We start from the raw sequence: 16,076 nt of genomic DNA, 5'->3' as shown, positions 1-16,076 counted from the left end.
ACTGACCTGATCGACCCAATAAAAAATTTAGACTCAATTTCTGTTGGTCTTTTTGAATTCGAATTTCGACCCTTGATAAATCTGCCCCTTGAACTGACCTTTAGTACATGTCAGGGAGATACTCTACATGAATACAAATAGGAAGCTAAGGGTTCTAGTCCCTGCCCCTGAGGAGCTTACAAACTCCCTGCCACATTCACATACCCCAGGGCCAGTTTTATAAGGGGTCTGTATGTTTTTGGGAGGAACTCAGACATGGGGAGAACATAGAAACTCCTTGCAGATATATCACACGTAGAATCCAGACCAAATTATGTAATCACACGAAAATATACACCGTGTACAGAATCCTTGTGTAGGTTACGTACTGGGTGAAGTTACAACAATTTAAGGAATTTAAACTTTTTATTGTTACCTACCTTTTTACACAGATAATGGAATCTCCGGGGAGCTCCTGCATCACAACTGTATCCCATTCACTTTCATTGAGCCCATCAAGAATTCTGCTCACTTTTCTATCTCTGTCCTGCAGAATAGTTGCAGTTCTTATAGCAGAGCATTCAAACATCCAGATATCCATTGGAATTTTCCCCCTGAATCAGTGGTACAGGCTGATACATTAGGCAGCTCCAAGAAGGGCTTGGACGGTGTTTAGTAAGTGAGGGAGTTTATAAGTTCAGCCATCTGGTTGCTAGGGTTCAATTTACCCTAGCAACCATGCAGTCATTTGAATAAGAGACTGGAATATGAATAGGAGAGGCCTGAATAGAAAGATGAGGAATAAAAAGTAGCAATAACAATACAGTACATTTGTAGCCTTACAGAGCATTTGTTTTTTAGATGGGGTCAGTTCACCCCCATTGGAAAGCTGGAAAGAATCAGAAGAAGGCAAATCATTTAAAAAAACTATAAGAAATAAATAATGTAGACCAATTGAAAAGTTGCTTAGAACTGGCCATTCTATAACATACTAAAAGTTAACGCCAAGGATTCGGCCTTTTTCAGCAGGATTCGGATCTGGCCGAATCCATCTGCCCGGCCAAACTAAATCCTAATTTGCATATGCAAATTAAAGGCGTGGACGGAAATTGGGTGATTTTTTTGTCACAAAACAAGGAAGTAAAAAATGTTTTCACCTTCCCACCCCTAATCTGCATATGCAAATTAGGATTTGGTATTCAGCCGAATCTTTTGTGAAGGATTCTGGGGTTCGGCTGAATCCAAAAGAGTGGATTCGGTGCATCCCTAATTATTCATTTATTTATCGTTTTTTAATTATTTGCCTTCTTCTTCTGACTCTTTCCAGCTTTGAAATCATCTAAAACCAAATACTCTTTAAAGCTATACATTTTTTTTTAATTCATTTTGCAATCCAGGGCCTTTCCTACTCATATTCCAGTTTCTTATTCAAATCAATGCATGGTTGCTAGGTTCATATGGACCCTAGCAACCGGATGGCATAAATTGGAGAGCTGCTGAATAAAAAGCGAAATAACTCAAAATCCACAAATAATAAAAAATGAAAACCAATTGCAAATTGTCTCTAAATATCCCTCTCTACATCGTACTAAATGTTAACTCAAAGACAAACAACCCCTTTAATAATTTTGAAAAAGGAAGTTTTAACCTTTTTTAAATTGATATTTACATTAGTGCCCTTTAAAGTGAACGTTGTATCAGTTCAACAGCAGCTACAATTTGGCAATAAATGTCACGGTTTTCCTTCCGTGAATATTTATTTTAAAAATAATGGTATTCTACAGAGCCTGCTATCGGCCGTGTAAATGTAAAATATAGAAACCTCCGACGCCAATGCAGCACAGGTGTATTATTATTTTGGAAACACAGAAACACAGACCGTTTGATTCCAAGTGTAATTAACCATTTATAAATAAGTACATTTCTTTTCCTCTTTCATCCCATACAATTTCTTGTTTGAATTTACAGTTACAGGTTGTATAGAGAGAGAGAGAGACAGTGAGAGAGAGACAGAGAGAGAGAGAGAAGGCGGCTCGGGAAGGTAGGAATTATTGTTCACATCTATCTCACACTTCACATGTACAGACAAGGAAATAACAGAGCAAGCAAATACAGCGGGTAATGAAAATAAAAGTTAAAAGACACAAAATAAAAGCAGTGGGGGGGGTTGTTTTGTATCTTCGTTTATAAACCCAGGCACCTAGCGTGCTTCCCCTCCCCCACCTCTTCAGATGTCGGAGGTCGGACTACAACTCCCAGAATCCCACCGGCAGCCCAAGAGAGAGTTGTAGTCGCGCCGAAAGCTTTCTCTGTTTCTCTTACACCTGCGGCAGTTAAAGTGTGAGCGAGGGGGTCAATAGCAGAAAAATGAAAGTAGTCAACAGAAAATGTTCATTTTTTTTTTTATAATTCCTCAATATTCACATGAGAACCAATGCTCAAATCAGCAGCCACCCCCCCTCATCATCGAGAGGAGGAATAGGTGGGAGGCTGTGTATAAAAACATAACTCCTGGACCTGAGCACTGCGCTATATCATATATAGATTTATTTATAGATAGAGATTCTAGAACAATGCCGGCGGTCTGTATATGGGCGGAGAGAACGGACCATGCACCCGATTAAATACACTGTACAAAGAAGAGTCCGGGGGAAGGCTGCGAGGAAAGGACCCCCCAAGGGGCATGTCCAGTCTTTCCGGTATGTGCAATACGTTTGCAAAGTGGGGAGGGGGGAAGGGTGGTGGGGAGGATTGTGGGTTAAGCAGTTTGGAGATATGGAGCGAAAAATAAGTCAAAAATAGAATTTTTTTTATAGTGCACTTTAAAAGTATGGTTACCTCTTATAAAAAGGATAAAACGAGACCCTCTTCATTCACATCTATTACATATAACACATGCTCACAGCAAAGCATCCACTAATCATAACCAGCCTGTCATTCAAAGGGAACCCAACACACATCAAATATCCCTAAACTGTCACATTCACAACTGATACTCAATTTGTATTGCCTTAAACCTTTATGGTAGGCCCCAGCCTATAGTGTGGTGTTGCCTTGTTACCCCAAGGACAGAGACAGCCTACGGTGTGGTGTTTCCTTGTTACCCTAAGGAAAGAGATGGCCTACGGTGTGGTGTTGCCTTGTTACCCTAAGGAAAGAGATGGCCTACGGTGTGGTGTTGCCTTGTTACCCTAAGGAAAGAGACAGCCTATGGTGTGGTGTTGCCTTGTTACCCTAAGGAAAGAGACAACCTACGGTGTGGTGTTGCCTTGTTACCCTAAGGAAAGAGATGGCCTACGGTGTGGTGTTGCCTTGTTACCCTAAGGAAAGAGACAGCCTATGGTGTGGTGTTGCCTTGTTACCCTAAGGAAAGAGACAGCCTATGGTGTGGTGTTGCCTTGTTACCCTAAGGAAAGAGACAACCTACGGTGTGGTGTTGCCTTGTTACCCTAAGGAAAGAGACAGCCTATGGTGTGGTGTTGCCTTGTTACCCTAAGGAAAGAGACAGCCTATGGTGTGGTGTTGCCTTGTTACCCTAAGGAAAGAGACAGCCTACAGTGCCAAAGTGCAGTGACAGCCTACAGTGCCTAAGGACAGTGACAGCCTACGGTGCGGTGGTGCCTTGATACCGTAGGGACAGAGACAGCATATGGTGCCTAAGGCAGTGACAGCCTACGGTGCGGTGTTGCCTTATCATAAGACAGCCTACGGTGCGGTGTTTTCTTGTAAACCTATGGAAAGTGACAGTCTATGATGTAGTTTTGCCTTGGAAGCCTACAAGCTGCTCCTCTTAATCCATGAGTATTGAGCCGTAAATGAAAAGAAACCGACTGATACCAAAACACACATTTCCCTATACTGGATGTCACACTTGAGCTAAAGCTAGTGGAGCACCAAGTCTGCACAAATAACTCAACTAACAGTAATGGGTAGGATATATATTCTTAGTTGTAAGATCAACTCCCAGCATGAAACTACCAGCACTATCCCAAAATACCAAGCCTGATAAATACACCGGCACACCCAATGAAACCAATGGCCACCAGTTTGTAGCAGTTAGTCTAACATGCGCATATGCAGATTTGCCAAGTCAATAGACTAATCTGGACACACACAACATAACTATGTTACAACGTCACACATTGGATCATGCAGGTGGGCCCTGAAGATCCGCAGGTCAAGGACTCCATTCATAGGCTGACAAGCAGACATTGGCTGTTGACTTAAACGAGTCCTCGGACAACTAGTCAATGGCATCACCAATAATTTACCTTCTATCTTAAAAGTGGCCAAGTCTGCAAGCCAATATGTGCCCATGTAAAGATGATTAATCCAACAATCCCATATCTGGTATGTACTTCATATATACTCACAGAAACTCTGACCAACAAAGCGCACAGTAAGAATTAAAAAGAGCAATAAAAACACAAGTGTTGGCAGCTTTCCAGTTCTTGTGGAACCAGAAGTTCTGGTGGCAGCTCTAGCTCAACAACATCTGTAGAGGCACCTGCTGCAATATTCTTGGAATTAAAAAATAAAACATGGTAATTCTGCTCAAATAAACAACCCATATTTGATTGGCCTCATTTGACCCTATAGCTAAGCTTTGTATGGGGTACATTGAACACTTAGCAACCAATGCAAATTAAAACTATCAAAAGAACATGGAAAGGGCAGCCAGTTTCCTAATAGACACCCTGCTGAGATACAGCTGTTCTGATTGTAAGGCTAGGGCCACACAGGGGCCAAAATCAGATAGCTGAAATACACCGGCCATATTGAGGGCAGTAGCCTCCTCTCTTTTCTGCATTCATAAGCTTTAAATGCAAACAAACTCGCGAAGAACTGCAAGTCTCTGAAATTTTGAGCTGAAGTCTGTGCTTCTAAATCCAGAAAAGAGGAGGCTACTGCCCTCAATATGGCCAGTGTATTCCAGCTAGCTGATTTTGCCCCCATTGTGGCCCTAGCCTATAGGTGGCCATACACTGAGAGATCTGCTCATTTGGTGACATACACTGAGAGATCTCTCCCTGATATGCCCACCTTGAGGTGGGCGATATCGGGCTGATCCGTTGTGGGCCCTAGGGCCCAACGATCGGATCATAACGAAGGGTAACGGTCAGATAGCGGGACCACATTAACGAACAGATGCGGGCGCGATCCGACGGGATTTTTAGTCCTGTCCGATCGACATCTGACGACTTTCGGCCAGATATCGATCGGGGAAGCCCGTCGGAGACTCGGCCTGTCGGCAGCTTTTATTGGTCCGTGTATGGCCACCTTAAGGCTCACTTCTACCATTCCTTAATATCCAAAGGGCAACTATCCCTAGCGCTGACCTTGGATCAGGGGACTCAAAGCAACTTCCACCACATACTCAATGCACATAGGTCTTCTTCAGACTACCAGCTGGCAATGGCACCATTTTTCAGTGTGAAAGATCTGCTAAACCCACCTCAATGCACATCTGCTCCTTACTGTTAAACTGGTCGCCATGTTGCTTGTTTCTTAATTGACATTTACGCCCCTCAAAACAATCACCAATGAGGGAAAGTAAAGAATGGTGTCATCAGTCCCTTTAAAAAATTGTCAGTATATGGAGGCATGGTGCTTGGCTTCTGAAGGTATTTGTACATATGTCTCCTTCAAAAACACTGTTTGATACATGATTTATCAGCTATAAAACGTAATCACTCATTATAAAGCATATTACTAGATCATTTATACAGTATTATGTGCGTTTGTGTCTAGACAGATAGGTAGATATATAGACAGAGCCCTTTTGAGTGCTAAATTTCCAGATCCCTGCGGTGCTGCTAGAGTGAACTTTCTCTCAATGGCGGTTCTGCTTCTACCTTAGCTTAACACCCCAGAATAATAACCAAGGCCTGTTTACACTGCCTGCCTGCAGAAGCTTGATCTCAAGAAGGAGAAGCAGTTTCATTCCCAATAAAGCCCTATAGCTGTGTACAGAAAGGTGAATGGGGCTGGCAAGGTAATGTCTTATCAAGGTAAGTGCAATTACTGGTTAAAATCTAGTTCACAAACAATAAAACACATTCCAAAATTAAATAGATAGTGAGGGAAGGAGGGGGAAAAAGATTACCCAGCTGTAATCTGAGAACCCAACTTGTTCAATGCAAGAAGGACTTCTAGGAAGCATCTTCCTCACTAGGGGACCAGGTCTGCCCAACTTGGTGGGTCAGAAGCACAAACTGAGTTAAAGTCTCCAAAGCTGGGGAAAAGAAGATAAGTAGGAGGCACTGTAGTCTTAGGAAAAGTTGCTCCATCACCTGACTGCAGAGCAAGACAGAGGGACACTGGGAGGGAGCATTGAGGGGGAAAAGGAGGAGACCCTGGAAAGAAGTGGATTGGCGAGGGGATAGTCAGTCATTCTACACATTGGACTCCACAAATGGTCTCTTTGGTTTGATGGGTGAAGTCTGGCCCTGTCGGGAGTCCCTGGACAGCTGCCGGTAAAGGTTGTCCTGGTAAGCCTGTGCAACAGGCAGTGTTCTGGCCACTTTGACATCAGGATAAGAAGAGGCCTGTGTAACTCTCTCTAATAGGTCCCCTCGGGAGCCATTGGCTAAGACCCCATGAGGGCTGTAGTAGTCGTCTTCCAGTAGATGCCCGTTCTGCGCATTATTGGTTTTGTTATAAAATGCTATGTTGCTGATTGAGGAGGGGGGGCTGAAGGATTCTTGCTGGGGGAGGATACCAGAAGATGTGGGACTAAGGACAGTGTCTACAGAGGAAACAGCCCATGGTCTGCTTGTCTGATGGTGATGAGGGTACTGCTGAGTCCGTGCTGTCTTGTCGATGATACCCATGAAGGGGGTGGTCCTAGAGCGAGGTTCATTAGGGTAGGTCCCTTGGGGTGGGGACACTGGAGACAACTCATCACAGAGCCGTTCATAGGCTGGTTTGAGTGGAATTTCCATTTGTTGAATGGAGGCGGATGCACGGAAGTTAGCAGACAGGCTGGAAGAGGATGAAATGCTGTTGCTGGACGGAGAAAAGCGAAGTCCCACACTTTGCGAGTGCAACAGCGGCCTTGGCGTGGGCGGGTGAGGCTTGATTTCATTAGGGTTGATACTCACAGGTCTCCTTATCAGGTGAGAAACTTCTGTCGAGACAAGCTGGCTGGATGGCAGAGAAGTGCGTTCTAGAACTGGATAGTAAGATGCAGACTGGCTGCGACCAATTTGCGGCGTTTGGTTGTACCTCATGCCACCTCTGTAGGCAGAGGTCGGCCGTTGGGGAATGTCATCTTTTGGGAATGTTTGTTGACATATTGCCCCAGCACTCAAACTAGCTTGAACATGCTGAACAGGACGACCATCCGGCATGAGGCCTCCAAGAGAGGCTTGGTACACTAGTCGGCTTTGGCTTATCTCCCCAGAGGATGTCTGGTATTTACTGGCCATCCCATGTGCCACTTGTCCATATGTCCCACTGGAGATGACTGCACTGGAGTGAACTGCAGAACTAGGCTGATTGCTGCGTACAATTTGTGCCTTGGCAGGTTGCAACCGATGTGCAGGTTGAGGGATGGCAGTTGGAAGCTGTGACATCTGGAAGGACCTTTGAGACATCTTGGACAAAGGAGACTTGGGTCTACCTGGGTGCTGACTTATGCATGGTTCCTGTTGATACCGTACTGGAGAGCCAGATGGCTGTCTGTACATGCTTTCACTAGGAGGACTGGCTCTGTACTGGGGGGCCCTTCGTAGAGGTGAAGGGGGTGGGCTGGGGTAGTCCATAACTTGCCCGCCCACAGGAGGGGGACTGAAGCGATACGATGAGCTCTGGTGGGCTGGTGATGTGTGAGGAGGACTGGCTCTGTAGTGGTTCTGGTGAGTGGGAGAAAGGGACGGAGAAGTAGATTGGTAGCTTTGCCTTGTAGGAGAACCTACTGAGCTGTTGGATCTGAAGTCAAAGCCAGAGATATAGGCAGAATCCCGATGGGCAGGAGATTGGGGTGGACTTTGCATTCCTGGTAGACTCGGGCATGGCCTTACTTCAGTTGGTAAACTCACAGGAACAGCGTCCATGTCCTGCTCAAGATACTCTTCTTCATAGATATCCTCCTGCGTGGAGTCTATTTCCTCATTCTGCGCCTCCTGCTCTGGCTCATCTTGCATTTCCTGCACTTCCTCCTCCTGCTGAATCTGTCTGCATTCCTCCTCGACCCGCATTAGCAGCCGCTGAATTTCACGGTTGTTAGGACAAAGCTGGATGGCCTCATTCAGATCCTCCAGAGCCGCAGTGAATTGCCTGCAACAAACAAGCGCAAAGGTCACTTTGGTCTCAATGCAGGTGACACTATGTATTCATGCAGTATCTATTAACTTTCATCAAAGCAAGGAACTTTCAGTGGGAAAGTAGGGAATAAACTATATCTAACGTGTCAATTGTTCATGTACAGAATATTCCACATATTCTTCATATTGTTTTTGAACAAGTCTCTTTGCCAATGGAATATAGCTGATATGTGGTCTTTGTCTCACCTGCTGCTCCGCTTGGCCCTGGCTCGGGCGTAAAATGCCTCATAGGATTTTGGCTTCAGTTCCAAAGCTTTAGTGGCAAATTCCTCAGCCATCCCAAAATCCTGCAGCAAAATGGCACAGACAAAAGAATTAGAGACAGAAAACGGGTTGATCTTTGATTAGATTGTATTTTGAGAATAATGGAAGCTAGTATTCTGCTTGTCTTGGCTCAATTATTCTCCAGGGAAGTAGCAAGAGAAACAGAAGACCCAGCAGCAGCTATGGACCTTGGTCTTAGAGGGCCTAGTTGGAGTTCAGAATCGTGCACCATTTCGATATATATGTGCAAAGCACATCAACCTCCCCAAAGATTTAGAGCAGGTTTTAATTTTGCTGCAGGTTCCAGTAACCTCAACTCATAGCAGCAGCTTTCAACGTACATCAGTAAGAATGAAATGTTTGTGCGGTTAAGGACTGCCCTCCAACTCGAGTGCCAACTGCCACATTAGAGAGACTTTATATATATCTACTATGTTATTTTGGAATTCCCTACAGGCAGATTTAGGAGAAATGTTACAAGTAGATATGGTGGGCTTCTTCACTCACATTCATCTTTCGTCGGCAGCGGGACAGATTAAGCAGGAGAGACACTTTGAGTTCTCGAAATGTCTTAAGATCATCACCAAATCCCTCCCGTGGGAACTTCTTCAGAGCGTATTGGTACCTCTGAGCCGCTTCTTTTACCTTTCCCTTCTAAAGGAACAAAGAAAGCATTCTCACAATTATATAAGATCCCATTATGTTTCCTTCATCGCCCACTAAGCTCCAGACATCTCTCCACTTAATTGTCCAGCCATTGCCAAGAATGTATCCATGTCCACTCTTGTAAATAAGCAAGAACGGATCATCACAAACAGATCTGTAATAATTTCATTCTATTCCTGGCCTACTATTGCCAGCCCAGCTACTCTTTCGCAGTAGCTTCACATCACCAGGTATGCACTGTACTTCAATGTCTTTTCATGTCGAAGCAGCATTTGATCACTATAATTTTCGAAATTATACCAGAGCCTATTCTGCTTAAGCATCTGTATCTCCTAAATACACACTGTGGCACTCTCCTTAATATCTATGGCCAGTATCTATCTATACTTTCTTAATAACTACTTATAGCCAAGCTTTTACCCTTCCTTGGTAACTCTCTGCTTATCCCCAAACATATACCCTTCCTTTGTATCTGTTTATCTCTAAGCATCTACCCTTCCTCAGTATCTGCTTTTCGCTAAACACTGGTTGATACTAACTTTCCACCCCTCACCTGAAACTTTGCTTTATGTTTTCAATCCATTCTCTCTTTGCCTAGCATCTTAATTCCATAATTATCCCTTTCAATTGTATTAGAGTCCCATCACTATTTCATCTGCCCCATGCTGTCCTTTTTCAACCCCATGCTTCTCACCTTGTAGAACATGTCTCCCTCCTCCATCAGTTTACTCAGCAGAATGACCATGATGTCTGGCTTGGAAGTTGCCATGGCCCAGGTTGCTGGACCTGCAGTGTACAGGATGCATGATGGGTAAAAAAAACGGATACAATGCAAGGAGGAGAACCAAACAGGTGTGGGAAGGAAAAGGTGCAAGAGTAGGGGCAAGTATAAAATAAGATGGAGAAAAGACAATAGTGATAAGCAGACAAGGAGGCCTGGGAGAAGAAAACAGGAAGGGTGGCAAAAGTGATGATTAACAAAGAAGAAACAAAGCTGGACATGGGACAGGTAGGATGAGGGGAAAGGGAAAGATAGAAAACAAACAAGGGTGGGAAAAGACTGGAGGAAGAGAGTCCAGAAATAGGAACAGGAAATCCTGAGTAAAGGCAATAGGAAGAGAGGTCAGGAAACATAGGAAAATTGACTAGGTAACTGACAGAGGTAAAAGCAAAAAAGGAAAGGTAGGTGAGCAAGTGACAGAGGGAAAATAATGGGCAGACCAAAGAGAGAAACATTGAAAGGCAACAAAGGAAAGGAGGGCACAACTGGAAGAGGAAAGTGTTGGAATTGCCCCAAGGAAAAGGAAGGGGTCGGGTTAGATAGAAAGTTTGGTATGGGTGAAAAGAGAAGAAAAAATTGGGGAGTGGATAGTCAGAGTATAAAAATAAAAGGAGAAAATTGAGGTGGTGAAAGAATGGATAAGGCGTTAGAAAGAGAAATAAGAATGCTCTGGAGAAGTGAGGGATAGAGCAGGTATGAAACAGAGGAGAGAAGAAGTGGGTAGAGAAATGCAATATGACCAATGAGAACAAAAGACAGATAAACAAAAACAAAAAAAGAGAAAACGAGAAGAACAGAGATAGAGAACGAGGTGAGGGTTTGAGAGAGAGGGCGAGAGAAAGAAGAGAGTGTGGGACAGGGAAGAGAGTAGCTCAGAGAGAATGATTGGGCAGTAAAGACTAGTTTCTGGGGACACTTATGGTTCTTGCATGTTGTGGATGTAGTTATACATTAGGGCAACTGGTAACATGGCTACCCAGCACCAAGGGGCCCCATCCTGTCTCTGTGCTGAACTGGGAGTTCCTGATCTGTATCACTGGAATAGTGACCCCAACTTACTCTACTGACCTGTCGCTCACATATACGCTGCTCTCTCTCACACGTGCAGCTCTCACTAACTCTGAGGCACACACACACACACACCCTTCTCTGACACACACAAGCACGGATCTCCTCGGTTCCTTCCGGACTGTATTAGCAGCTTATTGGGATGTCTATGGGGCTTGGATGATTTTTGCCCAGATATCCATCAAGCAGGCTTAAAAATCCAGTTGGCGTGAGGACCGCATCGACTTATTGACATGGTCCTCAGCTAATCAGCCAGAATTCCCATTGTTAAGATCTGAGTGTTTGGCATCAGCCAGCCTAGCTCAATGTGAGCATATTGGAGGACTCGCTCATTCGGCAGCCTTGCCAAGCGCATAGATCTTTACATGTTGGCCAGCTTTAAGGTGACCATACACAGGGCTGGTAAAACCTACCTACTTGATCTTTCCAGGCCAAGTCGGCAGCTAATTGGCCTGTGTATAGCGCCAGACGAAAACCGTTATCTATCAGGCAGATTTTATTCTCTTGTTGCATCCGCCCATTGATGGGATCTTTGTTAGGAAGAATAAAGCTGCCCATACATAGAAGATCCACTTTAGCAAGCTCGGGACAAACTCCCAATGCCTAGCCTGACACACATGCGCACTATTCTGCTATCAAAAACAAACATTGCTTTGTCTTTATTACACACATGCTTGCCACTTACACCTGTTTCTCTCAATGCACACACAGTTCTCGCCTGTCACACACTGGTTATACCCATCACGTGTATGAGAGAGAGCAGACAGATCAGTACAAGTGTAACATTCTAGTACAGGCAGCTATATACACTAGGGGGAGCTCCTGTACTTCCAATTAGCCACTGTTATAGTTTAACGGTACCACATCAGCCCTCGGCACAACTCACTGAACGTCCCTTTACAGTTGCACATTCCCATATATTTAGCTGAATAGCCCGTCTAGCTGGTACAGTGAGATCAGGAGGCACGGCCAATACTGAGACAGACTTTCTTTGTATTTTCATCACCCCTAGGCTGGAAGGAAGCTGAGTGTGTGTTAACTATCTTTTTTTTTTGTAATTGAAGCATCATCCAGTGTGTGTGTTTGGCAAGAATATGTGAGGCATGCGGAGCAAAGCTGTGGCAGGGATGTCAAGTCTAACCTTTAGGGCGGCTTGGTAAGGTCTGACAGCCTTCAAGCAGCAAACAAGGGTCAACGTTTGAAACAAAACCAGAGAATGAGAGATTAGGAGCAGGGACAGAGTGTTAAAGGGGGGGGGGGCGTGAATTTAGGGTAAGAGAGAAATTGGGAGAGGTAAATGGCCAAGATGTGGAAAAGGTGACAGAACATGAGAATGAGAGAGAGGAAGTGAGAGTGGGGGAAGATGACAAATGAGAGAGTACAAGAGTGGATAGAGAAAAGAGGAGATAGAGAGAATGTGAATGAATTGGTGGTGAAAAGCCAATAGGGGTGATAGACAATAAACAATAAAGAGGATGGAAAGGAAGAGTTTTAGCAGATTAGGGGAGATTCAGCAGGAGGGAGATTGGGGTGAATGAACAGAAAAGACAGACATGGAAATAAGGCAGAGAACGTGGGAGCATCGGCAGTAACATAAGAGAGGAAGGAAGCGTGGGAGAATAGGTTAGTAAGGGGATGGTTAGTGGGCAGATGAAGGGCCAAGGAAGGTGAGTGAAGGTGCGTTGGGGGGGGAAGGAATGAAGTGATAGAGGAGAGAAAACAAACCATGTAGCAGGTGTGAGAGAGCAGCGAGCACAGAAGCTTAATGTCTTAGCAGCAGATCTTCAACAGGCAGCAGTGTGGGGGGAAGAGGGGTGAGGAGCGCGCCTCACCAGTAATGGACATTAAACACGCAGGGTGAGGGGTGGCATCTGACAGCAGAAGTGGGTTATTAAAGGGGTCCTAGCTTGCAGTACCTAGACATAGCGCTCAGACAGAAAGAAAAAAATGTCCATATTAGGACACACCCCTACTATGGAGATCAAGGTGAACGTTGGGAACAATCGCCTGTGTATAGGACACTGAGCACACTGGGGAAGCACAAATTCTACACAATCGGAGTTGCGTTTGGGGCATCACATCCCTCCTCTCCGCATACCTATCTTGGCTCCCTTCTTCAGAAGAGCCACCACCACCGATGTGTTTCTGCATCCCACCGCTCTGTCCAACGGGCGCATCCCACTGTAGTCCACATGTTCAATCATTGCTCCTTGATCCACCAGGAACTGAACCTGCAACAAGAACAGGACTGTTATGTGGCAAAGATGGCCAATCTGCCTGGAGCCCAATGAAGTGCTCATTCACAAAGCCATCGCTTAGTAAGGGCTGGAGAGCTTAGCACTCACCACCTCGGCGTCTCCGTAAAAGGCTGCAAGGTCCAGAGGAGTTCTTCCGTTCTTGTCAGCGTGGTCAGTAGCAGCTCCACTTTCCACCAGCATCCGCACCACTGAAAGGTGCCCTTTAAGGCAAGCCCAGCTCAGAGATGTCAGGCCCTCCTTGTCCATGAGGCTTATGGAAGCTCCTGGAAAGGGCAAAAGAAACAATGTAAAACAACCTTCCAAAATGTGTTTTTACAAACCACGTGCATTCTAGGCTCTGATGCCCCCGACCCTGATAGTTTGGAGCCGGTGCTCCACACAGCTTCACAGTAAACTTTTTATTGCACAAAGCCCACCATTCTGTCTTCTAGAAGAAAGACGATTTTGGAGCTCATTAATACACAGATTCATTTTACAACCACTAAGATGTTTGCGGTCGTTCTTGAATCTGTCATACTCTGACCAACGCTAATTGCTTATTGGCTGGCAGTAGTAAATACATTAGAGAAGGCTCTGTAGGTTTCAGGGCATGTTTAGTCTAAACACCAAGAAGCTTTTCCTACTGCAGGGGAGAGATGGTGGGCAGATAAGGCACTAGAGGTTAATACTTCTGCAGAAAGTAGGTTTTACCAGCTATAGGGGGTTCAATTATCATTAAGGGAAATACGTTACTTTCGTGAATACTTAATACTGTACCTACAAAGCCAGCATGTTGCTCCCTGCCCCTTGGGATGTAGACCCAGTAGCCCAGAGCAGATGTTCTTTTTTGACCTGCCTTAAAGCGCATATAAAGGCACAAAAATGAAATCCCATTCTTACTTTCTTAAATGAAAAAGAAACCCAATATACTTTAATTAAAAAATGTGTACTGTTTTTATAACAAACCTGACTGTATGCAGTGAAATTCTCCCTTCATTTACTGCTATGGATAGGAATTGTCAGACGGTCCCTAACTGCTCTGCAGGGAAACAATCATACTTATGAACAGCAGGGGGAGCCCCCGCCTTACTTCCCAGCCATGCAGAACTCAAGCAGCTTTTTTGTTTCCCTGTAGAGCAGTCGGCGACTGTGTAGAGATTTATATTGGATTTTATTTTAGCCTTTACATCCCCTTTACTGTCAAAAACTATAAAATCCACATTAGATTACATGACAACACAGGACCCAATGCAGTCTGTATATTCTGATTATTAATCAGTCTTGCTGTATCGGCTTCTGTGCTGTTTTGATCATTTATGACGATCCCTAAGCAGCCCAGACCACACTGAGCATGTGCACAGTCTTGGTCTTGCAAAGATGTATAACAAAGTTACAAGATGGTGACCCCCTGTGGCCAACTTTGAAAGCATAAATCATTTGTTTAATTAGGCTTGTGGTGCAGTAAGTTCATGTTTATGTTTAGTATACAATATACAGCATTTCTAGCCTTATTCTATTTTACTTTACTTCCCCTTTAAGGTGGCCATACATGGGCCGTTAAAACCGAGTCTGCAGCTTATTGGCCTTTGTGCGGGGCCTCCGACGGGCTTCCCCAATCGATATCTGGCCGAGAGTCGGGCATATGTCAATCGGGCAGGGGTAAAAATACCGTTGGATCAGGGACAGCATCTGTTCATTGGTTCGGTCTCGCAATCCAACTGCCTTTATACCTTTAATTATGATCCGATTGTTGGGTCCTAGGGCCCACAATCAGATCAGCCCAATATAGCCCAACTCAAGGTATATGGCCACCTTTAGTCACAAGTTTTGGAGGCCTTAAGACTTACGTCTACTTCCAAGCAGATGACAGTTCACATGCCCACATGGGGCTACCAAAGAGCTGTTACGACAATCCCTAGAAACGCTGGCTCCCCAACATTATTTACACTCGTATGACTTACGGGTCAACAAGGTTCAGGACCCCTGAAGACAGGCAGCCTAATAATGCTAGATCTTCATGAAAGCAGATGCTATCAAATGGTCTAGGAGGCAGTATCAACAGTGTATATGTGGATTATTTTAGGCTATTTATTAAGCTAACCTTGTGCCAGCAGGAACTCCACTGTAGCCACATGCCCCTCAGATGCTGCTGTCATTAGTGGGGTGCGGCCCTGCTTGTCAGCCATGTTTACATCTGCCCCGTGGGTGAGTAAAAGGTCCACAATCTGTAAAGGAAAAACAATAGGGTGTAAATTCCAACCACCCAGAAACCTACCTGCCACCTGGGACCCATTACAAGGCTCAGTTACAGCTTGAAACTCTTACCTGCCAGTGTCCCTGGCGCACAGCACTGAATATTGGCACAACACCTCGCCTATTGGGCTGGGAAACAGCTGCCCCTTGTTCAAGTAGAAGTCGGCAAACGTCTAGCTTCCCACGGCCCGCTGCAGCGGTTAGAGCTGGAAGGCAGAAAGCAAGACTCAACTTACTTATGAAAACCAATAAGGTGGGTTTTGGCCAAAATCCCCTCAGGTCCACAAGAGCTTATGTATATAGTGACAACAGCAAATCTGCTCTATACCCACTTTATTAAACCATTGAAATCACTCTTGGCCCAATACAGTTATACTGTAAATAAGACATTTGGGTTTGTACCTAATGGAGCAATGTATTCACATGTGCAGAGTTTGTCGGAGCTCTAGTATCCCATAGCAACCAATCAGCAGGTGTTACATAATAAACTGCTATGGAAGC

General features: G+C 44.8%; 1 protein-coding gene across 6 annotated transcripts in view; it reads right to left on the bottom strand.

Moving 5' to 3' along the window:
* Window positions 1-1,865: 1,865 nt before the first annotated feature.
* LOC108700860 (protein TANC2) overlaps window positions 1,866-16,076 on the bottom strand; it is a 180,767-nt gene continuing 166,556 nt past the window's right edge. For all 6 annotated transcript variants that reach the window (XM_018234875.2, XM_041577258.1, XM_041577257.1 and 3 more), the window contains 8 exons: window positions 15,648-15,781; window positions 15,424-15,547; window positions 13,431-13,606; window positions 13,184-13,316; window positions 9,931-10,022; window positions 9,078-9,224; window positions 8,493-8,593; window positions 1,866-8,259 (listed from right to left, as the gene is read on the bottom strand). In XM_018234875.2, coding sequence (XP_018090364.1) covers window positions 6,375-8,259; window positions 8,493-8,593; window positions 9,078-9,224; window positions 9,931-10,022; window positions 13,184-13,316; window positions 13,431-13,606; window positions 15,424-15,547; window positions 15,648-15,781 — 2,792 coding nt within the window. In that variant the 3' untranslated portion in view covers window positions 1,866-6,374. The remainder of the gene's footprint in view (window positions 8,260-8,492; window positions 8,594-9,077; window positions 9,225-9,930; window positions 10,023-13,183; window positions 13,317-13,430; window positions 13,607-15,423; window positions 15,548-15,647; window positions 15,782-16,076) is intronic.

This window comes from Xenopus laevis, chromosome 9_10L (genome assembly GCF_017654675.1).
Source record: "Xenopus laevis strain J_2021 chromosome 9_10L, Xenopus_laevis_v10.1, whole genome shotgun sequence".
NCBI lineage: Eukaryota > Metazoa > Chordata > Amphibia > Anura > Pipidae > Xenopus > Xenopus laevis.
The sequence above is the reverse complement of the archived record's forward strand: the minus strand, read 5'-3'. Positions and strand labels throughout refer to the sequence as shown.